Genomic DNA, 26,052 nt, shown 5'->3' on the forward strand with positions numbered 1-26,052 from the left:
CCACAGCTTCAGCCAAGACACTGGAAGCTGCATCGCCTGTGGAGAAGTACCTCAGCGGGGCTTTCCGCGGAGTCCTCATCGGAGTCCCTCCCTTCAGAGGCTTGAGACAAAATTTCTTCTCCCTAAATTGAATGCAGAGAGGCCTGTGCTGAGTGAAGCAGCCAAGGCCTGCCAGGATGGAACGGAAGAAAGCGGCATTTTGTTACCATCTTAAATAAATGGGTTTTCAGTAACAAGCAGGTTTTGTTTCGACTGCCCTGCTTCTATCGTGAAAGATGAGAAAAATGGCCAGAATTTGCTTCCATTAAAGCCACATGAAAGCAGGCGTGTGAAGACCTGTTCAAGTCACCTTTACCTCTTCCCTTCTTTGCAGGTAGTTCTTGCTGCCAAGTGGAGGAAGGATCCCCCCCACCCATCTATTACAAACAGTAAAAACTGACCACTTGGGTGTGATGGACTCGCTGCAAGGAAGCCCCCAGAGATGCAGGCCCTTAACCTTGAAATAAAATGCTTCTTTCTGCTGCACTAGACATGACTGTAATACGGTCATGCTGAATTAGGCCTTTTAGCTCTACCCACACACAAGGGCAGAGGTACAGTTTTCTGGGCAAGACAAGCATTGTCCCTTCCCAGGCTTTAATCGCCCCAGGCAGGATAGTGATTCTCACCTGAAGATCCCGATTTTTAAGGATGCCCACCCAGAATGCCTCCTGGCAGTGGTTGAATGCCAGCATTGCCTTCACTCGGTATACAAATTGTTCCAGTGACTTCTTCAACAAAGGCACGTGGTTGGTCAGTCCAAGGTCTTGGCGAATCTAAACATGAAACAGCAAAACATGACTACGATTGATTCTCGCCTAAGTATTCTGGCTATTTTAAAAGCTGTACGTTACCAGGTTGGAGGGATGCGACATCATTCCCACAAAGCTTGCCATTTCTTGGCCAAATTCTTTTATAGCTTTTGTTAAAAACTAAAACTCAGATAAGCATTTTGTCTAAGGCAGCAAAATTATCCCTTGCAACAATCCAAACAGCCTTATCCACTCTGGATAAAAATAGGAGACTCAGCTTTTCTCACAAACTTAACAGAGAGGCTAGTAGCTACTCTACAGAAGTCAGATGAATTCTGCTGACCCTTGGGAAATTATTTTGAGAATCTGATTTTCCTTTGTTCCATCATCTCAGTAATGGACTGGTGTCACTTGCTCTGTTCTCCCAGAACAACGCACAGCTCTTCACACACACATCTCACACAGCTGCCATCTTGTTCACGGCAGCCACAGCCTGCAGATGAATGTCTGGAAGCTGCATTACTGCTGGTGCTGGTGGTGTGTGCAACTGATAACGTTTGGGTAAGTCTGACTCATGGACAAACTGTTGCTGGTGAAATAGCAGTTATCTACGGAGGTCAGTAATGGACATTGCACCATTCCAGCCCAAAGCAAAATACAATGCTACAAGTGGCTGGACTCCAAAACTACCTACCTAGGAAGGGAGATAGCTGCCTGCTGACTGCCACAAGCTGCAAACTAATGCTGCGGGGAGTTTCATGTCAGGAAATTGCTGAATCCCAAGCACAGAGGAAGGTGTTGAATAAGCCACTGCAATTACAATCTTTTCTTGCTCAGTGTCTCATGCAATTCCTTTACACTACCTACATGGAATGTGTGCGCGCTATAAACTCCAAAGCCAGCTTGGCAAGACCAAAGAAGCACTGGCTTTTGGAAAACTAGGAGAGGAGGGAACAGATGGAGTTGCTGTAAGCAAAAACCAGCTGAGGAAGGGCAGCTATGCCAGGTATTGTGTGCGATTTAGCTCCGAGTGAGCACCTCTTCCTGCTAGGCTTGATGTGCAGTACAGAGTAGAGGCATTGCTAAACCAGAAAACATGCCAAGAGCCATAAACAATTATCTTGTGCATAAGTATTTTCCTCTTTCATGAGAATACTTTGTAACCATCTTGCATTAGGATGCTCTCATTGCCTACTCTGAAATCAGATCAGCTTCATTTCTTGGAAGAGTTCAACATGCCTGGGAAGAGGGGCACTGCTTTGCTTTGTGTTCTGCAGGCAGGGAACGGGTAACTGAATATCAACAGCAAGCTGTTCTCTAGCCTGTGTAACAGGCAGGACCTAGCAATCATCAGCACTAATCAGAACCAAATCAGGGAAAAATTCACTAAGGACACAGTCAACAATCACAGTGCTCTCTGGGTCTTGGAACCTGCCCAACTGCCTGCAGGCAGTTTGGAGGCTCAACAAAGTACCATGGCATTTGCAAAAATGTGTCTCCAGAAACTCTCTTTATGTCCAGCATTAGATATGCAAACAGAAGAGAGGCTTGATGTGAAAGGGCAAATGACAAATACTTAAGAAATGATAGGTAAAGCTGATTGCTACTGTCTGTGTGTGATGCTCTGTAAAGACACTCATACTGAGAGAGAGTGGCAAACCTTAGGTAACACTGCATGGTATGTCAGTGAGCACCTAGTTTTCTAGTTTTGTATGTAAGTGGAATCAAGACTGGTTTAACAAATGTTAGTGTCAACTCTTCAAACAGGTATGGAACATTCATCGCATGCATTTATTTGCCTACATTCAACTGCTGCCTTCTCACTCTTGCAAAAATTATTTGGCACAGAGACCTCATCAGATTGCAACAGATACAAGAGCAGTGGTAAAACACAGGTGTCCACTAATTGCAGTTTTAATGCTAACAGGGACCATGGGACACAGCACTTGAAAATGTTAGTCAAGTGCAAAGACAAACATTGCAAGCTGCAATGATGTTATCCTGTGACTGTATAGCAGGCATAAGGATTTCACTTTTAAACATGAGAAGGACTTTTTAGCATCTCCAGGGTTTGTGCCAGCTTCCAGTTCTCCCCTACACTGACAGCTGCAATGGCATGTTCTGTTGTCCAGCTAGACTTCTATGCTCCTGATGCCAGCTCTGGACAAAATCGGTAACAAGTCTAGCTTGGGGAGCAATGTGCTAATAGCTGGGTTTCTCCCTTCAACTACTTTGTCAAAGCTCCCTTTTCAGACATGTGTTCTTGAACCTCTTAGGAGTCTAAACAGGAACAAAGCAGCACACACGAAGTTCTTTCTAACTGCCTTCTCCCACATGATTCTCTCTTGCGACAAGCACTAGCTCTCCACACTCTAAGCAGGGTGCTAACCCTCTTCTTCCTTCCTGCTCAAGACTCCTACAGAGAGATGGGCAGACTGGTTGTGCATTACCACCTTCTTCCCCTCCCTTTGCCCTCTTCCCTAGCATCAACGTAACAATGCCAAAAAGGCACCTCAAGAGGACTTGGAGTAAGATTTTCCCCTTGTCCACCTCCTGTTGCTGATTCTTCTGACTCACAAGGCTGTTGATCTTTTCCAGAGCTTCTCTCCCACATTATCAATCTGGCATCTACACTTTACGCAAGGTCTCTAAGATCTTAGCTTGAGTCCTCAGAAACACCCTCTCACAGATGCCAACAACCAAAGATGTCAAGAACTTCTGTCGTAAAAAAAGAATATGCTAACCTGATCTGACATCCAAGTCAGGCACTTCCAGATCAAATACTTCAACTTTTGGGCCATTAACTAAGGCTTTTTCTCCTCCTCTCAGAGTTTTTGATTGTACAAACACTGCTAGAAGCCTAAAAGCAGAACCTGCCTATGTCCTGGAAAAGCAGTGGAAGGGAAATAAATAATTCTTAGGACAGGAGTTTGTGCTGCAGTTAGAACTTATCTTACCTTGGAATGGCCACACATGTGGTGAAGTTGTCTGGTACTCAGCTGCAAGGTTTTCAGCAAACTCTGCACATCATCCTGCAATAAATAAGTAGACCAGCAAATCATTCTAAAAGGATTTCTCCAGAAGAGAAACAAGAATGGTGAAACAATATTAGTCCTAGCAATCCTTTCAAAGGGTTATGGGATAGAGATATGATGCACATATGCAGGAAACATCAGATGAACAGGATTAAGCCATAGGAGACTTGCACTGTGCATCTAAGTCAAGTAATTGGTAATAAAAGTACAACCACATGTCATAAGGCCAAGCACTTTGAACAGAAACTGATTTTGAATCAGAGTTTGGAATGAACGCCTATCAGTGTAAGTGGGGCAATTAAAAATCAAGACAACGTCACATCTTGCCTTGTGTACAACCTTCTGAAATAGGGGAACCAGAGGAAAAGTATAAAACATACAGCTAGATTGTGGTATTTGAAATGCATGCAGCAGGAACTCTGGATGTCAATCCTCTATGTTGAGCAAATTATGTGGCACTTTCTATTGTCCAGTGGCAACAACTAGATACCTGTTTAGATAACCTCATTCCCTCAAACATCCATGAGAACATATCTTACATTTGGAATAGAAAGGAATTACCTATTCAAGAGACAAGTTGTGAAGACTAAGCCAAAGAGTGAGTCTCAGTGGCAAAGCTGGATTGCCTTGCAACAAAGCAGGGGGAATAAGTGAACTGTTCTTGCTTGTCCTGTAGTGCAGCAAGGTTGGCCTGTCCATCTGCACTCATGCATGTTGTTCTGCTCAGAGCTCCAAGAATTACTGCAAAGACACTGATGTCACTGTCCATCTGGACCGCAAGCTCTCACCAACCTGACTGCTCATGTGAGCTTCCTATGCTGTGAGTGACACCTCTGTGGTAATAATTTTTGAAGGAGATGGAGGTTGAAAGGGCTTCCTTTGCTAACAGTGAAGCCACCCCCCCAGAAGAGTGATGGCAAGTTGGAAAACAGTGATCTGTTTGCTGAGAGTGCACTGGACAGGCAAGTAAACAGGGCAGAGCACAGCTGGAGACATTAGACGTGTTTGTCATGAAGTGTCACAAGTGTCATGCCAACATGCATCATTCATGCGTCCCAGCTGGTTCCAGACAGTTGTGTCTCCAAAAGACTTACCCTGTGCTTTTTAAAGCTGTAGTCCAGGAGAGGCATGGCAAGCTTCAGAAACGCTTCTACAAAGAGACGGCCATACTATAAAAGAATGATAAATATATCAGAAGGAAAATTTAAATTCCTTTTAAAAGAACCATCACAAAGTCAGATAAGATAATGATACATTCTTTCAAGCTACCCCAGAGACTGCTCGCGCTTAGTAAAAGACTATATTCATGTGCTGTACTGGAATATACAGTATCAGTAAAGGGTCCCACTTTAATCACTGCAAAGAGGGGCTAGAAGGACATGGTCTCATCATTGTACATATCCCTGGTTTTATTCATTAGCAAATTGGGAATAAAACTGAACTAAACACAAAATGTTAGAATCACTATACATATATATGAGTCCTATAGCCAGAAAAGGGAGAATGGCAGAAGGACGCATGATATTTCTGGGCTTCAAGGGAGACCTGTGCACTGTGATGCCTCCTCTCATTTGGAGTACCATGAGAAAGGGTCTAAAGTCAGCAATGCTAATTGCAGTATGTTCATTGTGGTCAAGCCATACAATGAGGATTAGTGGAAGACAGTTAAAGGTATAAGAAACAGTATCTACTTCTTCCAGGGAATTCAGTAACCACTCTATTCCACTGGAGGCAATGATTCAAGAAGGCTGGTACATAAACTGCTCTCTTCAGTTATTTTGAACTCTTACCTTGAGGCAGATGCTGAGTACAGGCCTGCTGTCAAATACCTACATGGGTGAGAGGAAAAGAGAGCCAGATCAGTTCACGATTCTACAGGAAACAATGTAAGCATAGCAGCCCAATTAAAAAAATAGCCCTTCATTACATACCCTTCATTAAAGTGTGAAACTTCTTCTAAGGCAACATCCATTCCCAGTTTTCAACAGGGAACACAATATAAGCATGTGAAATGTAATGGCTGCCAGGCAGAAGTACTTGGCAGGATGGGTATTTGGTCATCTAAGGTGCATCTATTGCAGATGGTACAAAATTATCTCAAGGAGCCTGAAGTTCTTAACAGTCTGGGACCCAAGAGACCCAAATCCATCTGATGGGCAAAATGAAGCAAAACTGAGATGTGCAAAATAATGTACTTTGGAGGAAATAATGAAGCTATTACATTAACAGTGCCAGCTGGCAAGGCACCAGGTGTTACTGCGCAGGTCACACACAGCTGTGGTCCAACAGCAAACAAAGAAATGGAATAGATGGTCTCAACTCTCTTGAAGGCTTTTTTTCTGGTATACATTTGCATAGTACTAATTAGTGAAGGTTTTAACTGGCATAGCACACAGATGTGAGTGAGAGCTGCAAAGGTACCCTGGTGCTGCTATGGATTACAAAACGGAACCAGCTGGTCCAGATCTACCTTTATGCTCTCAAAAGGCATCTGGAGCGCAGGTGGGGCTCCAGTGAATGCTGCTGTGTAGAAGAATCCAGCTCAATTCACCAGAGCTCATAAGCTGAAATTGAAAAAGCTGGACGTGCCAATCATCACTTCAGATACGATAAAAGCAAATAGAAATCATCAACCTAAGCAAGGAGAAAAGTGCAGCTGTACCTGTTGCCTTCTGCCCAAAGCATCATCACACTCGGTGATGCTGAACGTACCAACTCCAAAACTGGTGGAAGGGAATATTTAATCCAGTGGGGCTGGCCTCTAAAGTTCATCACAACAGGAATTGTCAGCAGGATTCAAAGGAAGATCAGTAAGTGAAGCTGAGGGCTATCAGATAAGCACTGAATGCAGGTCACAGACAGGAATCCAAGCTTCCTGTTCAGAGTATTAGCCTGCCTTCAGCTGAGTACATCAGCAGGATGCTTCCTTCTGTCAGATGTTATTCCAGATCTACCTGAAGGGCTTCTCCCATCTGCCTCTTCCAGAGCTGGCAGCGGACTCCGTCAGACACAAAACACTGTACTAGGGAATTAGGGTGTTGTCCTTTTTCTGCACTTCCTTACATTCCTGTCTTTGTCAAGACTTATTTGTGTGAGAGCTATGGTAGTAAAATGTGCAGGCTCTAAGACTTAAGCAATATTGATGTGAAAGCTAAATGGAAACCCCTCCACACAGATTATAACTGGCTTTACTTACCACCTCCAGGTTGTTTCACTAGTCAGTTATACTTCATATTTTTCCCTTGTGCTCATGAACGTGGGTACACTGGGCTTTGCTGGGAATCTGAAGGGAAAGCCAGAAAAACAACCAGAACCTCACCTTGACCAAGTTAACAAGGATATGGAAATTCCGCACAGCAATGTTCCACCGCAGCAGCTTCTCCAGTTGCACCTAACAGGATGCAAGGGAACAATAACCCAAGATGGTGTATTTCCTCTCACCTTGCTGGATGCTCTCTCAGTATTTGCTGTACCCAAAGCATTGTTGTTGTTCAAGACAGAGGAACAAAGCTTCACCACAAGCAGATTTATCACAGCAAAACCACTTAATGGCAATTCCAGCCTGATCAGTGCCTATATGGCTTAAAATGTCAAGAGTTAACACAAGACCTTGCTCTCAGAGCACCTCTTGCTTGCAAAATAATTTTGTGCTCCCGCACAGGTGTGCAGACCAACTGCACAGCTTAGTATTTTGCTGATTACTACCTGTTTTCTGGCTATAGCTTCTGCTGGATTTACTGGATTTTTGACATGGCACAAACAAGAAAAAAAGGATGCTACTTATATGTTACCCTGTATATAAGTTTTGGCTGATGAATTAAGCTGTCGGACTGCATTTCCTAGACAAACTTCAGAAGTAGATTCCTTTCCAATTTATATATCTTTATTGTAGTGTACAGTTTAACTCATGTCTTCTTCCCCTCAGAGAGTCCAGTGCATTTATTTTCCTACCTCACTTGAGTCTGATGGTTTCCCAGCTGGGATGTTTTTCACTGAACTCTCTAGCTGAGCCATCATTACTCTGAAGAAAACCGGGAATGTCTGCCTGTGGAGAAAGTGAGAGCAAAACTCCAGCTCTGAGCATCTGGACGGGCTTCTTGTCCAGCAATGTAGAAAACATGAAGGTTACCCAACTGGGCATCCTTCTCATACGAAATCACAGGAGATTGACCCTAGGACTCATCAGCATGTCTAGCCCAGCCCCATCACCCAGACAGATGGAGAATCCTGGGAAGTCACGACTACTTCCCCAGTTTGAGCCATATGTAGACACCACCCTCCTCTTTGTAGCTCTGGGAGTGCACAGTGAAAGGTTTGAAGCTCTCAGTATAAGATGATTTTGGTAGTTCCAAAGTGCAGGAACTTTGACCATCCCTGCATAAACTGTGCTTCCAGATTCCTGTGGTAGGAGCAGAAACACCCTGAATCCATGATTCCAAATTCCCGTGCTAGGAGCAGAAACACCGAGTGTGCTTTTTCACACTGCATACCAGTCCCAGGATTGCCTACAGCCACCCCAGGTCTCTGAGGCTGACTTTTGGAGTGCTTTATACCACCACAGTAGCACAGAAAGAGGTGACATTGTGGCCTTCCAGTACTTAAAGGGGGACTATAGGAAGGATAGGAGCACCCTCTTTAGCAAGGCCTGTTGTGACAGGACAAGGGGTAATGGTTTTAAACTAAAGGAGGGTAGATTTAGACTGGATATAAGGAAAAAATTTTTTACTATGAGGGTGGTGAAACACTGGAACAGGTTGCCCACAGAGGCTGTGGATGCCCCATCCCTGGAATCATCCAAGGTCAGGTTGGACAGGGCTCTGAGCAACCTGATGTAGCTGAAGATGTCCCTGCTCACTGCAGGGGGGTTGGACTAGATGACCTCTAAAGGTCCCTTCCAACCTAAACCATTCTATGATTCTATGACATACCTGACAACAGACAGTAGTTCATTCTCCAATTGAAGTGGCTCGCAAATAATAATCTCAATGTTGTGTTAATGCACAAGGCCAATCCACCTTGACATAAAGCTAACCATGTACTAACTTGTTGTGTACTGCCCAAAGAATGTTTACAAATGCCCAGAGTAGTGCACAGCAGTACTAACATGAAACCATAATAGACGGCAAAATAAGAAAATTAAATATTAAAAAGGAGAAATTGCGATTGTGGATCTCATGAAATTGAAAGACTCTATTGATATAATTACCTGCTTAGTGTAGGATAAGTAGAAGAACATCCATCTTTGGCAGATTTGATCAATTCAGGAACACCAACACTGGAGATTTCTTCTATAGCTTTCAAGATGTCATCTGTGTGCTCCAGGTAGACACTAAATCAAAACCCAGCTTAGTTAATCAGAAAATATTATGCAGAGTAACACAGCACATTCCTGATCACTGCCCTGCCTGCAACGTGGCCTAAAATTGTCAAGCTCATTCTCATGCCAAAGGCAATCATATGTAGGAAATCCAAAGCAATACTTAGAACTATCACAGTAATGTTATTAAAAACTACCATGATCTGAAAAAAACCTTGATTTAATATTTCCTTATTCTTGTATTTAGGAAGGACAGACCAGGAAGAGGAGATCAAGTTGCTCTTTATGTAAGAGAATGGCTGGAATGCCTGGAGCTCTGCCTGAGGTTGGGTGATGAGTCAGATGAGGCCTTACAGGTAAGGATGAAAGAGCCAGCCAAAATGGGTGACATTGTGGTGGGTGTCTGCTATAGGCCACCTGGATCAGGAACAACAAGTAAATGAAGCCTTCTACAGACAACTAGACATGTCTGCAAGCCCTGGTCCTCATGGGACACTAACCATCATGATGCCTGCTGGAAGGACAACACAGCAGGCCATAAGATAAGCAATCCAGGAGGTTCCTGGAGAGCATCGATGACAACTTCCTGACACAAGTGACAGAGGAGCTGATGAGGAGAGATGCTTTGCTGGACCTCACACTTAAAAACAAGGAAAGGCTCTTTGGCGATGGGAAGGTCGAAGGCAGCCTTGGCTGCAGGGACGATGAGATAGTGGAGTTCAGGATCCTGAGAGGAGAGAGCAGGGCAAACAGCAAGATCATAACCCTGGACTTAAGGAGGTCAGACTTTGGCTTCTTCATGGATCTTCTTGCTATGCGACAGGGGCCTAGAGGGAAGAAAGGGTCCAAGAAAGCTGGTTGGAATTCAAGTATCACTTCCTCGAAGCTCAAGAACAGTGCATCCCAAAGAGCAGAAAGTCAAACAAAAATGCCAGGAAGCCTCCATGGATGAACAAGGAGCTCCTGACAAAACTCAAACACAAAAAGGGAGTATACAGAAGGTCCAGCAGAGACAGGTAACCTGAAAGGAAGATAGAGACACTGTCCAGGCATGCAGAGGTGTGGTTAGGAAAGCCAAAGCCCTCCTGGGGTTGAAACTGTTGAATGTGGCAAGGGGTGCCAAGGGCAATAAAGGCTGCTCTAAGTACATAAGTTGCAAACGGAAGGCTAGGGAAAATGTGGGTCCACCACTGAATGGGGCAGGGGCCTGATGACACAGGGCATGGAAAAGGCTGAGATACATGTTAAGGGACTGAATGCCTTCATCACCTCAGCCTTTACTAGCAAAAATGGCCTCAAGAAATGCCATGCCTCAGAGCGGGGTTAAGGATGGAGCAAGGAAGACTTTGTGGAAGAGGGTCAGATTAGGAAATAGCTAAGCAAACTAGACATACACAAGTCCATAGGCCCAGAGTGCTGAGGGAAGTGGCTGATGTCGTTGTGAGGCTACTGCTCAATTATCTTTGAATGATCACGGTGACTGGGAGAGGTGCCTGAAGGCTAGAGGAAAGCAAACGTCTCTCTTATCTTCAAGAAGGCCAGGAGGAAGGACCCAGGGAACTACAGGCCAGTCAGCCACACCTTGATCCGTGGGAAGCTGGTGGAACAACTATCCTGGAAACCATTTCCAGGCACCTGAAGAATGAGAAGGTGTTGGGAGCAGACAGCGTGGGTTCACCAAGGGGAAGTCATGTCTGACCAGCCTGGTAACCTTTGATGAAATGACTGGTTTGTAGATGAGGGGAGAGTAGTGGATATTGTCTACCTTGACTTGTAAGGCTTTCAACACTATTTCCTGGAAGATCCTCATAGAGCAGCTGTTGAAGTATGGGCTCGATGAGCAGACAGGTGGACTGAAAACTGGCTGAACAGCCAAGCTGAGAGGGTTGTGCCCAGCATGGTCCTGGGCAGCCTGCTCAAGGTCACCATGCTGGAACTGGGGGGTTGGAACAAGGTAACCTCCAAAGGTCCCTTCCAACCTCAACCATGCTGTGATTCTGCAATTGCATTTCACCTAATACTCAGTCCTGCTTTCCTTGACTTTAGTGAGAGCTGATTTGCTTTCAGTTTAGTGAAAATAAAAGCAGATGCTTTGATCCAGATCCACACTTATAGGTGTATGTATGCACGCACACATGTATAGAAGTCTTGGTGTATTCTGGCAAGCTACAGTCTAGCAAACACGAGGTCCAACCATGCTTCTATGGCCAATGGCTAACAGGATTCTTCTTATCACTCACTGTCTTTCAGTGCTGTAGATTAAGGCCAAACTGTGTAAGTATGAGGGTTATGATTGAGCAGGATCATTCCTCTGCATCAACAGTGATTATTGGAAAAAGAGTCGTCTTGGCACGCTTGAGACAATGGCTTGAGCCTTACCAGATCAGAGTATGCAGCGCACTGTTGAACTGGCTGCCCCTCTCTCGGTCTCCACTCGGCTTCACCCATGACTGGCAGAGGAACTGCTTTGCTAGGGAAGCTGTAAAAGATAAGGAATAACTTACTGAAGGAAGAATCCAAGACAATCTCCTTGTTCCATATAAAGCGACCAAATGACTTTTTGAAAGACCACAATATCGCTACCCCTCAACATACCCAAACTTTGGTAAGTCAGAATGCATTTCCCCTAAAAAAAGTAGTAAGGCCACAAGACATTTATCATGGTAAGAAAATATACGCACATCCAGCGTGTTCCTGGTCTGGAATACCTGTTCACATCAGAACCATGATCCATCTCTGGCCATTTCTCCCTGACAAACTTACGTTAAGCCTTATTTGTTTGGTAGCTTCTACAGTGTACCAACTGTTTGGTTTTAATTAGGCATTATGCAACCCTTAGGGCATCCATTTCTAGAAACAGAATTCCAATAACAAGTGACTTGACTTTTTGGCCACAGCACTATAATAATAAATGTGAACAGGCAAGTTTAAAGTTTACAGGCTTCTTAAATCAAAACTGCTAACAAACCTGCTTGTCTCTTGCAGAAATGTTTAAAACCTGGAAATTATTAGTTAAAATTGATTATTGCCTGGCACACTCAGTGGGAAGTTCTCCCAGTGTGACACTGTTTAAAATAATGAAATAATCTCAAAGTAGGGAACTTAAAATTCTGAGTGGCTATGGGGATCTGAGAAGGACAAATTCTAGAGGCGTGTTACCATGACAAGGTATGGCTGAGAGAGGTGACTATCTGGCGTCTTTGTTTCAGTGTGTGACAAAGTGGAGACTAACTACTTTTCTTGTATATTACTTGCAAACATGTCTACGCCTTGTCTGCTTGAATGCTGCTCCTCTTACAGAACAGGTCCAAACCCATGAGAAGAGCTCTCTTAATTGAAAATGTTTGTTGCATAGGGTTAAGAAAATACAGGTTTTCCTCTCTCTGCCCTGAAGTAACAGCTGTATTTGCAGTTCACTTCTGTAATTTTTTGGAAATGATCTGTCACAACATCTGTACTTACACCAGGAAGCTACACTAGATTAAGTCTATGACCACCTCCATAATCAGTGATTAAACTGGTACCAAAATTGAACAGCAGGCTTTTTCTTAGCACTGTTCAAAGCTGTGAGGCTCTGATTTTTAAAAACACCAGCTAAGAGAGTTGAAGTCTGCTGTGACTGAGGCACAGCAAAACAAATACCAAGGAGGTTAATATATTTACTGTTCCTTTTATTAACAGCTGGGACTGTTGCCCCAGTGAGATTACTAGGATATCAATGGGAAATCTCTCCCTCAAAAGATGCACCACAGAGATAGAATCCAAGATTTATAGACAAAGGACAGCATGAAAACTAATCTGAGATTAGAGGTTCTTCACACATTACCCATTTTCTCTTTCTTCCAGCCAGCCATTGGTTTCTCAGCAATGGCAATCAGGAGCTGAGTGAGCATGAACGCACACTGGAAGCTAGGAACACTCTGATGGAAATTCAGTAGGTAGTGAAAACTCTCACTGGGGATAACAGGAAAAGGAAAAGGTAAAACCAGTGCAGATAGGGTAATCTCCCAGAAACACATAAATAAAAAGGAAGTATTAAACCGTCTCAGATCCAAGGTCTCCCTATTTTGTCTCCCAGTATTTTGTCTCTGGCAGTGCCCTTCTGAAGAAGGGATAGTCAACCACTGTTAGATAAAAATTCAGTCACTGAGAAACTCCTCTCAAGCCCCAGTCACTCTAAATCTAGCAACATCTTTATGCCTAGTGTTCCTGTAGGCATTTTAGCTATCCAGAACATACTCTTTATTTCTGTGAATCCTACTAATCAGTCTCAAATAGCATACAAATGAACGAGATCCATAGATTAATGCATATTTTATAATCCAGTAGCTCCTTTTAACAAGGTTTGACTGCACTGCCATTCAATTAAATACAAAGCTCTCTGAAGGTAGTATGGTCTCTGTGAGGGCTCCCAAACACCCATTTATCCACAATGCCCACACAAAATATGGAAAACTGCTTGAATTCACCCCTTTCAGAAATACTGATTCTACCTTATCAGCTCCTCAAGAAGAAGAAACTCTGTCTCTCCTGGCTTTAGCCTGTCTGCGAGCACCTGGAGAGCTGACCTTAGCAAGTCAGTATTTTCAAGGTGAGAAAAACCATTCCTGAGGAGGAAGAAAAAACCCAAAATAATCCATAAGACTAGCAGGAAGAGAGGTATCAGATGCAAAAGCATGTCTGGGCATATTTTTGCAACAAGAAAAATAAAGAAGCTGGATATGCAAGAAGAACCCTGCTATATAAAAGTTATAAGGGGACACAAAAAACCGAAAAACTTAGTTCATGCACACTTTATCTTTTCCAGGGAACGGAAAACCTTGTGCACACACAATACTAACTTTTCAGTTAGACTGCAGACCTGGCTAGGAGAGGACAGGCCATTTCACATAAGTTGAGGTCCATATATACTAAAACAATGCTATGCAGTCCTGAAAAAAAAGAGGATGTCTAATGACAGTTGCTGTCCAAATGCAGTGAGAGTGGCTGGTCACCTCTTGAACAACAGGTAGGAGCCTGATAGGGAGGAAAAGTGTAGAGATCATCATTAATTCTTTGAACCACCAGTGGCTGTGAAATCATTCAGTGAGGATACGCATTCTGGAAAGGCTCTGATGCCTCCATGTTCTAGATACACTTACTGAACACTTACACTTGATAACAGTAATGCTTAGGTGCACCTTTAACACACAAGTTAATTAACAATTCGTAATATAAGAGGGTTTGATTAAATGTACATAAAAGCAGTTGTAATTTGGTTGTTGGACCTAAGTGACTGGACAGCTATCCCCAGTATATGGCTGCCTGACCTACAGCAAAACAGAATTATACTACTCTCTATCCACACTTTGCTGCCTGTGGTTACAAAGTGTGTCAGTTTCTTTGGTTTACAAGAAGGGTACACTCAGGAACAACCAACATTCATACTGGCTAATGAGAAAATGACCAATCCAGGAATAGCCAGGAGTGGATCTGGATCCCTACAGCTCCAGTAGTGGCCGAGAAGCGGACCTCAGACCTCGTACACTTTTAACATAATTACTACTGGTTTTTTGTAAGTAAAAAGGTAAAACACTTTCTGCACACAGATCTAAACTAGGGTTCAGAAAAAACTTCTGTGATGCTATCCTGGATTTTATTAGCTGACGAAGAGGTCAAATCCAGGCTCTCATGCATTGTTGAGTTTGGCATTTATTAATCCAGTTCAAGTGCATCAGCAGCACAGGCTTTTCATCAGTGAAGTACACATTCATCCTTTCCCATTGGCAAAAGACATTCTTTCATTGCCCACGATTCAGGTGGTGGCAATTTAGCAAAGGATGAGGGGACTTACTGAGGAAGGCATTCCAAGATCCCTAAGCAGAATGAGAGTTGCACGACTAGGTGTGCTCTTGTGCCACTTAGGCTGGTCTTGATCCAAAACCACATTGAATTCTAGCCGGTTCAGTGCCTCATCGTGCATTCTCTGTTAATCACCTGCAGTTTTAGTTCAGCACAGGATCAGGCAATGAAGCTTGACATAAATATAAAGTACTTAAAAGTTTCCAGCCACTGCAGTGTGGTGTTCTGCATGGCTGACAGGCCATTTGCTGGGTACAAACACTTTAAAGAAAAGGTACAAGAAGAAGCAGCAATAAGCAGGCTATGGTCATTTAGATGACTATATTCTCTTTTGTTTGAACTCACCAAGCAAACAGGGAGTGAAAAGTTAGTAACAGCTGTTGGTAACAAGAGGACATCAGTTGATGCTCCTGGATGTTCAATTCCGGGTCATCCTCCACACCCCGATTTTGTATAACTACTGCCTTTAATACAGAACAAATAATTCATTAAATGCTATTCCGAGGAAAGATAATGGCTCAAGAATCCATTTCCATAAATTCCATGTTTAAAAAACCTGAAGAAAACAAAACTACTCTCTTTCTCGCACAAACAAAACCAAAAATACCTTGAGAGGTGACAAAACTTGACAGTTTTTTTGAGTCAAAATTGCTGCCCACTGACCTGGAAGTAGTTGTGCATGTTCTCTATGTGATTACACAGTGGCTTTAGTAGCTTGACTACACACATAGCAACTTCCTTGGGGGATCTTTGACACAGGTGGGAAAAGCCGATATACTTGTGGCCCCTTTCCTGCAGCAAAAAATTAAAGTTACTTCATGAGCCTTATTTGAGAATAACTTCACATCAAGCGCTGCTTCTCAGGCTACTTCTGAGCAGTGCAATGCCCGAGGTCATGCACTCTGTCAGGAGGGTCACAGAGTAAGAAAGTTGCCTTCTGCTGAACAAGCCACACCAACTCAGACAAATTAATAACATTTGATGAAAAGAGTAAAACTGATGTGACATGTAGCTCTTTTACATTTTACTCAAACACTAAGAGAAGTCAGTCTCTGCATGTGGGAATTAAGACAGGAGGAAAAGGAGAAAGAACACTGAATATGATTGAGTCCATCAGGTTGTAGTGAATTTCCCATAGTTTAATGCAATGGGCCACACATGTTTACTTTCCTCCTGAAGGCATCTGCCAGGAATGCAAGGAGTCACTTGTGCACTCTGGGTGTACTAAAGACCGTGGCAAAAAGCAGAAACACGGATCCAGCAGCTTCTGCTGGATCTGGCAGCTATCTGGCTGCTGCTGCTTGAACAGCAGAGCCGGTTTCCCCAAGGAGAGCTCGGAAAAGGGTCACCAGAGTCTTGAGTCTGCAAGGCTTTCCTTCAGTTATACGCCCTTTCCTGAGACATCCAGAGAATCAGATGCTGCAAACACTTCAGCAAGGGAGGTGGTACAGAAGTCTCTTTTGAAAGTGCAAGTGCTGCTCTGACACACAGTTGGGCATCAGGACTTCCATTTAACTGTTAGGTAAAAATAATTCTGAACAACATTTCTCTTGGGAAAGGCCTTAAGGCCACTGACGTGCTCTGCTTCCGCCCAGATCTAGCCCCAGCAGCTGCTGCTGTACTTGCCTTTGGAAAGGGCACTCTCCTTGTGGAGCCCGGGGTCAGCACATGTTCCAGCTTCCAGCACAGGTCATCCAGAAGGAAGCAAAGTTCAGCAGGCCCCAGCTGCACAACTTCACGAGTCTGCAATTACAAGAACTGTCAGTCCCAGGAGCCAGACATAATTGTAGTGCTGTGAAGCTCAAGTTCATGCCCTTCGTTGCCAGTTATGACTCCTGTCTTAGTTAACCACAACAGGGACCTATTTGGCATATGGTAAGGTGTTATGGGGCATTGTTTCTGGTTACTCAAAGTGTTAAGCAAATTTGGTCCTTTGGACATAGCAGTTAGGTGTTACTGATATTGCCTCAGCTGAAAGAGAACTGATTTATATATGTTGACATTGAAAATAAGCTCCTAAGGATAAAAAGAGGTTTAAGCCCAAAGAGTCACAAAATTCACCAACTGAGTAATAGTCAAGAAGTAATTTGAAACAACATCACATAGCCCAAGAGACTAGTTAAACAGTCTTCAAGTTGGCCTGTGACCTGCATGCACAGACACAGCTGTCCTTGGAGCATGCCAGGCTGTCCTTCAGCCTGTCATGGCCTTTTCACATTTTACAAATCTTACTATAACTTAACAAAATTAGACTCCAGATGGACTCAGCCTGCCTATAAAGAGGGTAACAGAATTAAGCACTTCTGCTTAACTCAAGAAAAAAAGGAGAGCTTACTGCCTTTGGAAGAAGGGGCAGGTGACTCAGGAGGACTACAAGGATGTTGTGAGGTTATGCAGGGAAAAGATTAGAAAGGGGAAGGCCCAGCTGGAACTTAAACTGGCCGCCACTGTTAAAGATAACAAAAAGTGTTTTTATAAATACGTCAGTGACAAAAGGAGGGCCGGGAAGAATCTCCCTCCTTTGTTGGATGCGGAAGGTAACCTTGCCACAAAAGATGAGGAGAAGGCTGAGGTACTTAATGCTTTCTTTGCCTCAGTCTTTAACAGTCAGACTGGTCATCCTCGGGGTTGTCAGGCCCCTGTGCTGGGAGATGGAGATAGTATGCAGAATGAAGTCCCAGTTGTTGAAGAGGTGGCAGTCACCGACCTGCTCCTCCACCTGGATGTTCACAAGTCCATGGGGCCGGATGGGATCCACCCGAGGATACTGAGGGAGCTGGCAGAGGAGCTCGCCAAGCCACTGTCCATCATTTATCAGCAGTCCTGGTCAACTGGGGAGGTCCCAGATAACTAGAAACTAGCGAATGTGACGCCCCTCTACAAGAAGGGTTGGAAGGAGGATACGGGGAACTACAGGCCTGTCAGCCTGACCTCGGTGCCGGGAAAGGTCATGGAGCAGATCATCTTGAATGCCATTATGTGGCACACGTGGGACAACCAGGGGATCGGGCTTAGCCAGCATGGGTTTATGAAAGGGAGGTCCTGCCTCACTAACCTGGTCTCCTTCTATGATAAAGTGACCCGCTTAGTGGATGAGGGGAAGGCTGTGGACATTGTCTACTTGGACTTTAGTAAGGCCTTTGACACTGTCTCCCACAGCATTCTCCTGGAGAAGCTGGCTGCTCACGGCTTGGACAAGTGCACTCTGCACTGGGTTAAAAACTAGCTGGACGGCCGAGCCCAGGGAGTGGTGGTGAATGGAGTCAAATCCAGTTGGCAGCCAGTCACGAGTGGTGTTCCCCAGGGCTCAGTGTTGGAGCCGGTCCTGTTCAATATCTTCACTGATGATCTGGATGAGGGGATTGAGTGCACCCTCAGTAAATTTGCAGATGACAACAAGCTGGGTGGAAGTGTCAATCTGCTGGAGGGCAGGAAGGCCCTACAGAGGGACCTGGACAGGCTGGATTGTTGGGCCGGAGCCAACGCTATTAGATTCAACAAGACTAAGTGCTGGGTCCTGCACTTGTGTCACAACAACCCCATGAGATGCTACAGGCCTGGGGACGAGTGGCTGGAGAGCTGCCTGGAGGAAATGATCTGGGGGTGTTGGTTGACGGCCGGCTGAACATGAGCCAGCAGTGTGCCCAGGTGGCCAAGAAGGCCAATAGCATCCTGGCTTGTATCAGGAATAGTGTGGCCAGCAGGAGCAGGGAAGTGATTGTGCCCTTGTACTTGGCACTGGTGAGGCCGCAGCTCGAGTACTGCGTTCAGGTTTGGGCCCCTCACTACAAGAAGGACATTGAGTTGCTGGAGCGTGTCCAGAGAAGGGCAACAAAGTTGGTGAAGGGTCTAGAGAACAAGTCTTATGAGGAGCAGCTGAGGGAGCTGGGGTTGTTTAGCCTGGAGAAGAGGAGGCTGAGGGGAGACCTTATTGCTCTCTATAACTACCTGAAAGGAGGTTGTAGCGAGGCGGGGGTTGGACTCTTCTCCCTAGTAACAAGCGATATGATGAGAGGAAATGGCCTCAAGCTGCACCAGGGGAAGTTTAGGTTGGATATTAGGAAAAACTTCTTCACCAGAAGGGTTGTCAAACATTGGAACAGGCTGCCCAGGGAGGTGGTTGAGTCTCCATCCCTGGAGGCATTTAAAAGAAGAGTAGGCGTGCTGCTTGAGGATATGGTTTAGTGGTGGACTTGGCAGTGACAGGTTAGCGGTTGGACTCAATGATCTTAGAGGGTCTTTTTCAACCTTAATGATTCTATGACTCTATACTTTCCACATCCCTAGTAACTGAGTTTTATATAAGCTCCCAGATGATAAACGGGACCCTTCCCACTGAGGGCACATCCATGACTCCAGTCTAACATTTGTGCTAAGTTTCCAGTCTGCTGATGCCTTGAGACACTAACCTTTCTGCAACATGGACTTTACTTAAATGTCATAGGTTCTTTTTAATAGGCAAGCCACTTCTTAGTGTATTTAACATCCTACACCTTAGCGGTGTTCAGTATTAAAGCCCCCTTTTTCCCAGTAGGTCTATACATGCTATACTATATCTTTTTTCCTTTTCTGCAACATTACTTTGGTTTTAACATTGCTACACTGCATGTCTGCTGTTCTCAGGAAAGTCCTTATCTCAGTGTCTTGAAGTACTTTGGTTTCTCTGGGGGCAAATTCTCTCCTGCTACCTAGCTACAGCCCTGGACCAACACATCTTAACATCAATCTAGTGTCCATTTTAAAGGATTGGAAAGGGCCAAGGCCTCTGAGAGAGGCAGCTACACAAAGCCTTATCATGCTTTTATGCTGCTCCATTCACCTCTGTATGCATCTCTGTGTCCAAGACAGACTTTGTCAGCAGCCCACAGTGGAGTACAGTGAACACTTCAAGGTCTAACTCCCGGAAGTACAGGCGATAGCTCTGCAGCTGTGCCATAGGATTTCCTGCCTCTCTCTCAGCAGCAGTCTGAAAAGTAAATGGCAGAATTAAGGTTGCAACCTGCAAGATGATAAGACATTCTAGCTCAAATAAAACTATTTCTTTCACACAGACTTATATAGTTTGTACCAGGTTGAAAAAGACTAAGAAGAATTAACGATAGCTAGTAGAGAGACAAGCACAGAACCAGAAGCATTTGCATTTTGGACTACAGAAGTTACTAAAGGTTTTCTAGGAAAAAAAATACTTAGGAAACTGGAATAATCTTTGCTACCTCATTTCTGTGAATCAGTGGCCATTGTGAAACCCATCTTGACTTGCACCATAAGCACTACAAGAGATGAAGGCTAACATTTTTATCTTTGATAAATACTAGGATGGTAAACTATGGGATTCTCTGTTGCCTCTGGTTGACAATCTGTAAGTTCTAAGAGATTCAGTCCACACAACCCTATCATGGGAGCCAATGTATGTTACATGTGGCTCACAACAGGATTTCTGTATTCTGTTGTCCTGGGCAGGGCATGGCATCTAAAGAGTAGTCTGGGACCAGTACTCTAGTTAAGCAAGAAAGATTAGATACGTTCCTTCCCAAAACTATTTGAGACTTTTCTTATTCTCTGTAACTTAAGTGACTTTGTTATCATATCTGACTCAGTTATCATATCTGTACAATAGCAGGGAAGTAGAAGCGTATTTGCCTGGCTGATATTGATAAGATAGACTCTGAATAACATTTATTAGTAGTAGTGGTAGAAGTGGGGCCTTGTGGGAGGCTTATGAGATCCCACACCCCAGGATGCTGAGGCCAAAGCTGGGCACACTCCCTTGGCTTCTCTCTTTCAGCCAGCACAGATCTTGCATTCCAGACATGATGACAATATGGTAAGAGCTTATTCAAAAGAACAAGAAATAAAATCCAATAATTCATTAGTTGATAGACTTGGGAAATAGTTCTTAATGTGTGATGAAAATGGATAATTTTAAAGATGCCTTCTCCCAAATACATTGATTAAATACCCCAAGGAAAATCTGCAGAATGAGCACCCATGACAAGCAAACTAGAATCAGTGGGAGATACGGTCCTTACCAGGGTCTGTATTTTCCAGATTCATCTCACAATTTCTGACCCGAGTCTAGGAATGGCAGGTTATTGCCGTAATTTGAGAGATGGGACGCTGGCTTAAAATAGAAACACTCCATAGTCTTAATCAGAGAGTAACTAATAGTATTACTGATAGTCCTGCAGATTTGCACTGCCCTGAACCACGCTGCCTGCTGGAGAGTGGCTGGCCTCTGCAGCAGACAATTGTCAAAATTCAGATGGGAGGAAGGTGTCAGAAAGCAGAACTGAACCAATTGACTGTGATTAATTTTGAAATTAACATCCCCTCTCTCTAAGCTTTTGTTTGTGTTTCTATGTCATCTTCCCTAGTCTGTCTTTCTTGCAAGTTCCCAGGGGTATACACCTACCTTCTCCAGCTCGGAGAGCTCGGTATCAGGCTGGTTTCCTCCAGAACTGTCATCTGCTTGAGAACGATCTGCAGCGCCAGCTTTGCTGCCATCAGTTTTTTTTTTCCTTCCTGAAAGAAAGAAACAACTTCAGAAACAAAGGCTACACTGCACTCTGCACTAGACAGCACTTGCAGCCAGGGAAATAGCACAGGTTGTACTTCAATCAGCTCTAAGAAAGCATGGAGCATGTACAGGTTATGTGTCATCCATAGCCAGGATCACAGTCCAAAAGAGAGTCCAATGCATTTGGGGATCCTCCACAACCAGCTTCTCTTTTATAAAATCACAGTAAGAAATTAAAGCAAGTCTCACTGTTATTACTGTAGTTTAAACATCATGAAGTGATTGCAGAAATGAGTGGGACATCATCTTAAAAAATGCTTGAACCAAAATTTAATGTTTCTTCTGCAGATGTAGTATTGAGAAAGGAAGAGGACCTGGAAAAGGAAGGTAAGACACAACTACAGAAGGGACTTGCAGGCCTGCCAAGCCAACAGCAGAGTAAATTAATTCCTTGCAATGGTCTTTGTTGTGGACAATGGTAGGGAAATTCTCATACCTGATGCACTATGTAGCAGAGAGATCAAAGAAACTACACTGATTTCAAGTAATTGCATAGGATGTATTAGGCCAAACAGACAGCCGGTAATTCACCAGGGCCAGGTGACATTCACGCAAGTCCCCAAAGGAGTTCAAATGCAACATTTCAGAACTGCTGGCCACAATACCAGAGGCTTGTGAACATAATTCCTCTTAATAGAAAGGGAACTAACAAGAATCTAGAAAATTAAAGACGGGTGACTCTATCCTCCATCACTGGGAAAATGGCAGAGCTGTCTACAATAAAAATAAGATCACTGAGCACATGGATATATGGTCTGTTGGGGAAAAGTCAGCAGGGCTTCTGCAAAGGAAAACCTTGCCTCACTAGCCTGCCAGGGTGTTGGTATCCTGTGGATAAAAGGCACCCATCAGCCAGAAGAGATTTAGATTTCCAAAAAGACTTTGACAAGGTTTTACACCAGAAACTATTAAGGAACTGAGCTGGAACAGTGCTTTCTTGGACTTGTTAGAGGAGAAGCAGCATAGGGTAGTACTTAATATGCACTTTAGAGATGGAATCAGCCATTGAGTCCTTCAGGAGTAAGTTTTATTCAACTTCATAAGCAACCTGGAGAAGGGAATGCTCAGGGAAACCCTCAACAAGTACAAAGTCTGGCATACACTTTCATCTGCCTTTTATAACTGCTATGCTGATGAGCAGAGACTTCTGCTTTTGTATCTCTGTGATCCTTTCTGGGGGCCAGGCCATAGATGAAGTGAAGCAGTATCAATGAAACTGCATCTTTTATTGCATTATCTTTGGAAGAGCACAGTCAGACAGGAGAAGGTCATAATAAATAAACCCTCTGAATCAGACTGGAAAGTGAATTTGATATGTCTCTCCTAAGGAGCTCCCTGTTCTCTTTCCTCTGAGTAATAGTCTTGGGCTATACTTTATGGCAGTGCTTGAGCTGATCTAATGGCTATGGAGTAGTCCTGCTCCTCCTCCTACCTCTTTCTCCTATTCCCAGCCACACACACCTGACACTTGCCTTACACTGATTCAGGAAGCCTGATCCCTGGTTAAGCAGAGATTGTTAAAATAGCAAAAAACTAACCTAGCAAGAAGTAACTAGCCAAAACAGCTACCATGTAATAACACAGGGCAAGAAATCAGGCAGCTAAGGGGGAGAGTGAAGCCTTGCCCTGTTTGTTGGCAATAAACTATTTAATTTAGCTCAGCTACAGCAAGATGCTGCACCCGTGAAGGAGGAGCAAGGTTGATGTCAAATCTATATGTTCTCAAGGCTGTGACCCATGGTCACAACACTCTGATTTTTTTTTTTTTAAGGCAAGGCAAGCTAAGCTAAGACATCTCCTGATCTGAGCTGGGCTTATTAGTCTAAGCACTTACTTCTGCTCCTTCAAAATCAAGTATCTAAAGTGATGGGTCTTCCTCTTGTCTGCAGAACATAGTCATAACTTTCCTTCTGCCTTAATCACTCTTAACGTGACAGGTCCCATCCCTGCAGAATGGGTTTGGCACAAGAGAAAAAGGCTGTCTAATCTGTGGGCTCCTCCAGTTGTTCTCATTGAATGGAATGTGAATTTTTGTCCAGCTTGACTCAAAGGCAGACATGTTCCCAGGAAATGTTAATCTAAACGAGAAATAGAACTAGAGAGAGAAAGAACAAAGCAAATCTACTTCAGCCTGAAAAACTGAAAGGCAAGTTCTGTTTCCTCTCTGTGGAAGCTAGCAATGGGGAAGGATGAAAGAAGCATTTCCTTGTGCAGTAGAGCCATGACAAAGCTCCTGAGAGATCGGTTAGGTACAACCTAAAGGTCAGGGATTTGCAAGGCAGCTCAAGCCACAGCTTCAGTACCAGACAATTGCATGAACCCATCAAAGGCAGAACAACTTACTGCTGCAGAAAATACTTTGGCAGGTAAAAACAGTCAATGAAAGCCCTGGATTTTCACTGTTAAATGCTAAGCATCAGCTTTCCCAAGGAGACAGACTTTCCAACACCTGTTTGGAGTAGGATATTTTTACATCTCTACTTCAGCTGGAAGAGGAGTTGATCAGGTAAGATCTCAAGCTAGATAGACCTTGCCAGGATTTCTGTGCTTTATGCACACACACGTGCAATGGCTGCAGTGCAATATGCCAGTCAAACCCCACATCACATCTGTTTGCTTAAATGTTTTAAACTTTCTTTACCGTTCCTTTTTCTCACTGGACCAGCAGCGTTAATGGATGGTACGGCCTCCAGGGCTTCAGAATCAAAAGTAGCTGGTGGCGGGACATAGCCAGGAGTTGCTGAAAGAGCCAAAATGTAGATATTGGGTTAGTTCAGCTCCTGAATGACAAAATACAGGCAAGATACATATCTACAGGAAGTACCATACATTTTATTGTCCTGGTGAACATTTCTCTGCTCTTATGCTTAGGCACATTTAGCTCCAATTAGCCTTATTTTATGTCCATACTGCGCTGGAATTACAGCTCTTTGCATTCCTCCAGCCAGGGAGCATAACAAGTGCTAGCTGTCCTTGGACATCTGTCCACACTGATGAAGCTTAACAGGCTGTTCTGGCATGTCTGAGCCCTTTCTGTGCTGGCCCTGTAGTGCTCTCAGAGCAGTAGAACGGTGTTGAGGCTCCCCTTCATTTCGGATAAAGTTGGGTCTGTTGGTTTACAAGCACAGCTCTTAATGGATAGCTTGTGTAAGGGTATGTGGAAAGTGACAGTGTATTCTTCATTATGTTTATCTTATCAAAGACCTTTTCAATATAAAAGGAGATAATAAGTAAAGGGGGAAGCCATGAACAAGAACAGACAGACAGACACAAACCTGGTAGACAAGGGATAATGGAGACGATGCCAAAGAGCAGAAGTCTCCAGTTTGTAATTGATGGCCATTAAGAAACTCCAGGCACAGCTTTGGGAATGGACACCTGGACTTTGTAACTGATAAGATGGGAGGAAAAAGAGGAATTTGAGGATTTGGGATATTCTCATGGGGGGGAAGGGTAGAACTATGCAAATTAATGAAGGAATGTGCAGGGAGGTGGGGTGGGAAGGAATAAAGAGGGGAATGGGCAGGAACAGCGTAAAAGGAACTGACCATGAGTACAGCACTGCTGGTCAGTAGAACTGTCCAGTCAGTACACTCGTCTGACGGAACCCTGTGCCTGATCACTGCAGTCTGTCCTATCTTCTTAAGTACTTTCTTAACTATATTTCAGTGTAATCTCACTATCATCTGTGTGTGTGTACATGTGCACATGTGCCACAAGGACTAAATGCCAACAACTGGTGACACCTGTGTGAGTAAATACTAGGCCAGCAACTAGAGTTGGACCACCCTGGGCCCATGATGTCAGCAGCTGGAATGAGCGAGGGTCTTTGTGTCAGTAGCTAAAAGGTGCCATAGTTCTTGGGAGCGTCTCTACAGGTCACACAGGCTGTGTCTGGAGCTGAGTGCGTTGAGTGTGTGTGACTGCGAGCAAGTGGCAAGCCAGAACAGCCAGTGAGTACAGGGCCTGGGATTTGGCCAGGCTAGTGGGCTAACAGAGGGGCTGTGCCAGTACTTGTGAGATCTGCAAACATTCGTGTGCTTGTGACTCTATAGCATGTTGTTTGTGTGCCTTCACTAGTGAACTTCAGTCTTACCCAGCTGAGGAGCAGGATGGGGGCTTGGCTATCTCTACTTATGTTTTATGCGAGCCCTATACATAGGTGCTGTTGAAGGCAGCACCTTGTCTGTGGCAGTCCAAGTAGCTGTGTCTGTTGGCCTGGGACAGAGACCCCAGGGTGTCCATGCTGGGCTCCAGCAGTCAGGCAGGAGGAATTCATGGGCCCAGAGCAGATGGAGGCAGCAGATGCTTATAACATCCCTTAACAGATTGTTACAACCTGAATACTGGAGAAATACACTGTTTCTTTGGGATAGGGGTTGGTTTACTCCAGTGTCCACCATATTCAGGCAGATTCTGCCAGGTCTGCCTGGGAAGAGTCAAAGAGATGTCACTGAGGTGGTGATTGAGAAGGGTAGTTTGGACTCAGAC

The 26,052-nt window shown here is 44.2% G+C and overlaps 1 protein-coding gene across 5 annotated transcripts in view; it reads right to left on the reverse strand.

The window, feature by feature from the left end:
* FANCD2 (FA complementation group D2) overlaps positions 1-26,052 on the reverse strand; it is a 55,782-nt gene that overhangs the window by 260 nt on the left and 29,470 nt on the right. For 4 of the 5 annotated variants that reach the window (XM_064453900.1, XM_064453898.1, XM_064453896.1 and 1 more), the window contains 17 exons: positions 24,203-24,301; positions 21,397-21,506; positions 19,804-19,950; positions 16,611-16,727; positions 15,648-15,776; positions 15,330-15,448; positions 13,637-13,750; positions 12,970-13,097; positions 11,523-11,622; positions 9,033-9,155; positions 7,778-7,871; positions 7,146-7,217; positions 5,617-5,655; positions 4,921-4,995; positions 3,749-3,823; positions 669-815; positions 51-122 (listed from right to left, as the gene is read on the reverse strand). In XM_064453900.1, the coding sequence (XP_064309970.1) occupies positions 51-122; positions 669-815; positions 3,749-3,823; positions 4,921-4,995; positions 5,617-5,655; positions 7,146-7,217; positions 7,778-7,871; positions 9,033-9,155; positions 11,523-11,622; positions 12,970-13,097; positions 13,637-13,750; positions 15,330-15,448; positions 15,648-15,776; positions 16,611-16,727; positions 19,804-19,950; positions 21,397-21,506; positions 24,203-24,301 (1,760 nt within the window). Of the gene's footprint in view, positions 1-50; positions 123-668; positions 816-3,748; positions 3,824-4,920; positions 4,996-5,616; positions 5,656-7,145; positions 7,218-7,777; positions 7,872-9,032; positions 9,156-11,522; positions 11,623-12,969; positions 13,098-13,636; positions 13,751-15,329; positions 15,449-15,647; positions 15,777-16,606; positions 16,728-19,803; positions 19,951-21,396; positions 21,507-24,202; positions 24,302-26,052 lie in introns of all 5 variants that reach the window. The other variant, XM_064453899.1, reaches the window with a different exon arrangement.

Source organism: Phalacrocorax carbo, chromosome 6, assembly GCF_963921805.1.
Source record: "Phalacrocorax carbo chromosome 6, bPhaCar2.1, whole genome shotgun sequence".
Taxonomy (NCBI): domain Eukaryota; kingdom Metazoa; phylum Chordata; class Aves; order Suliformes; family Phalacrocoracidae; genus Phalacrocorax; species Phalacrocorax carbo.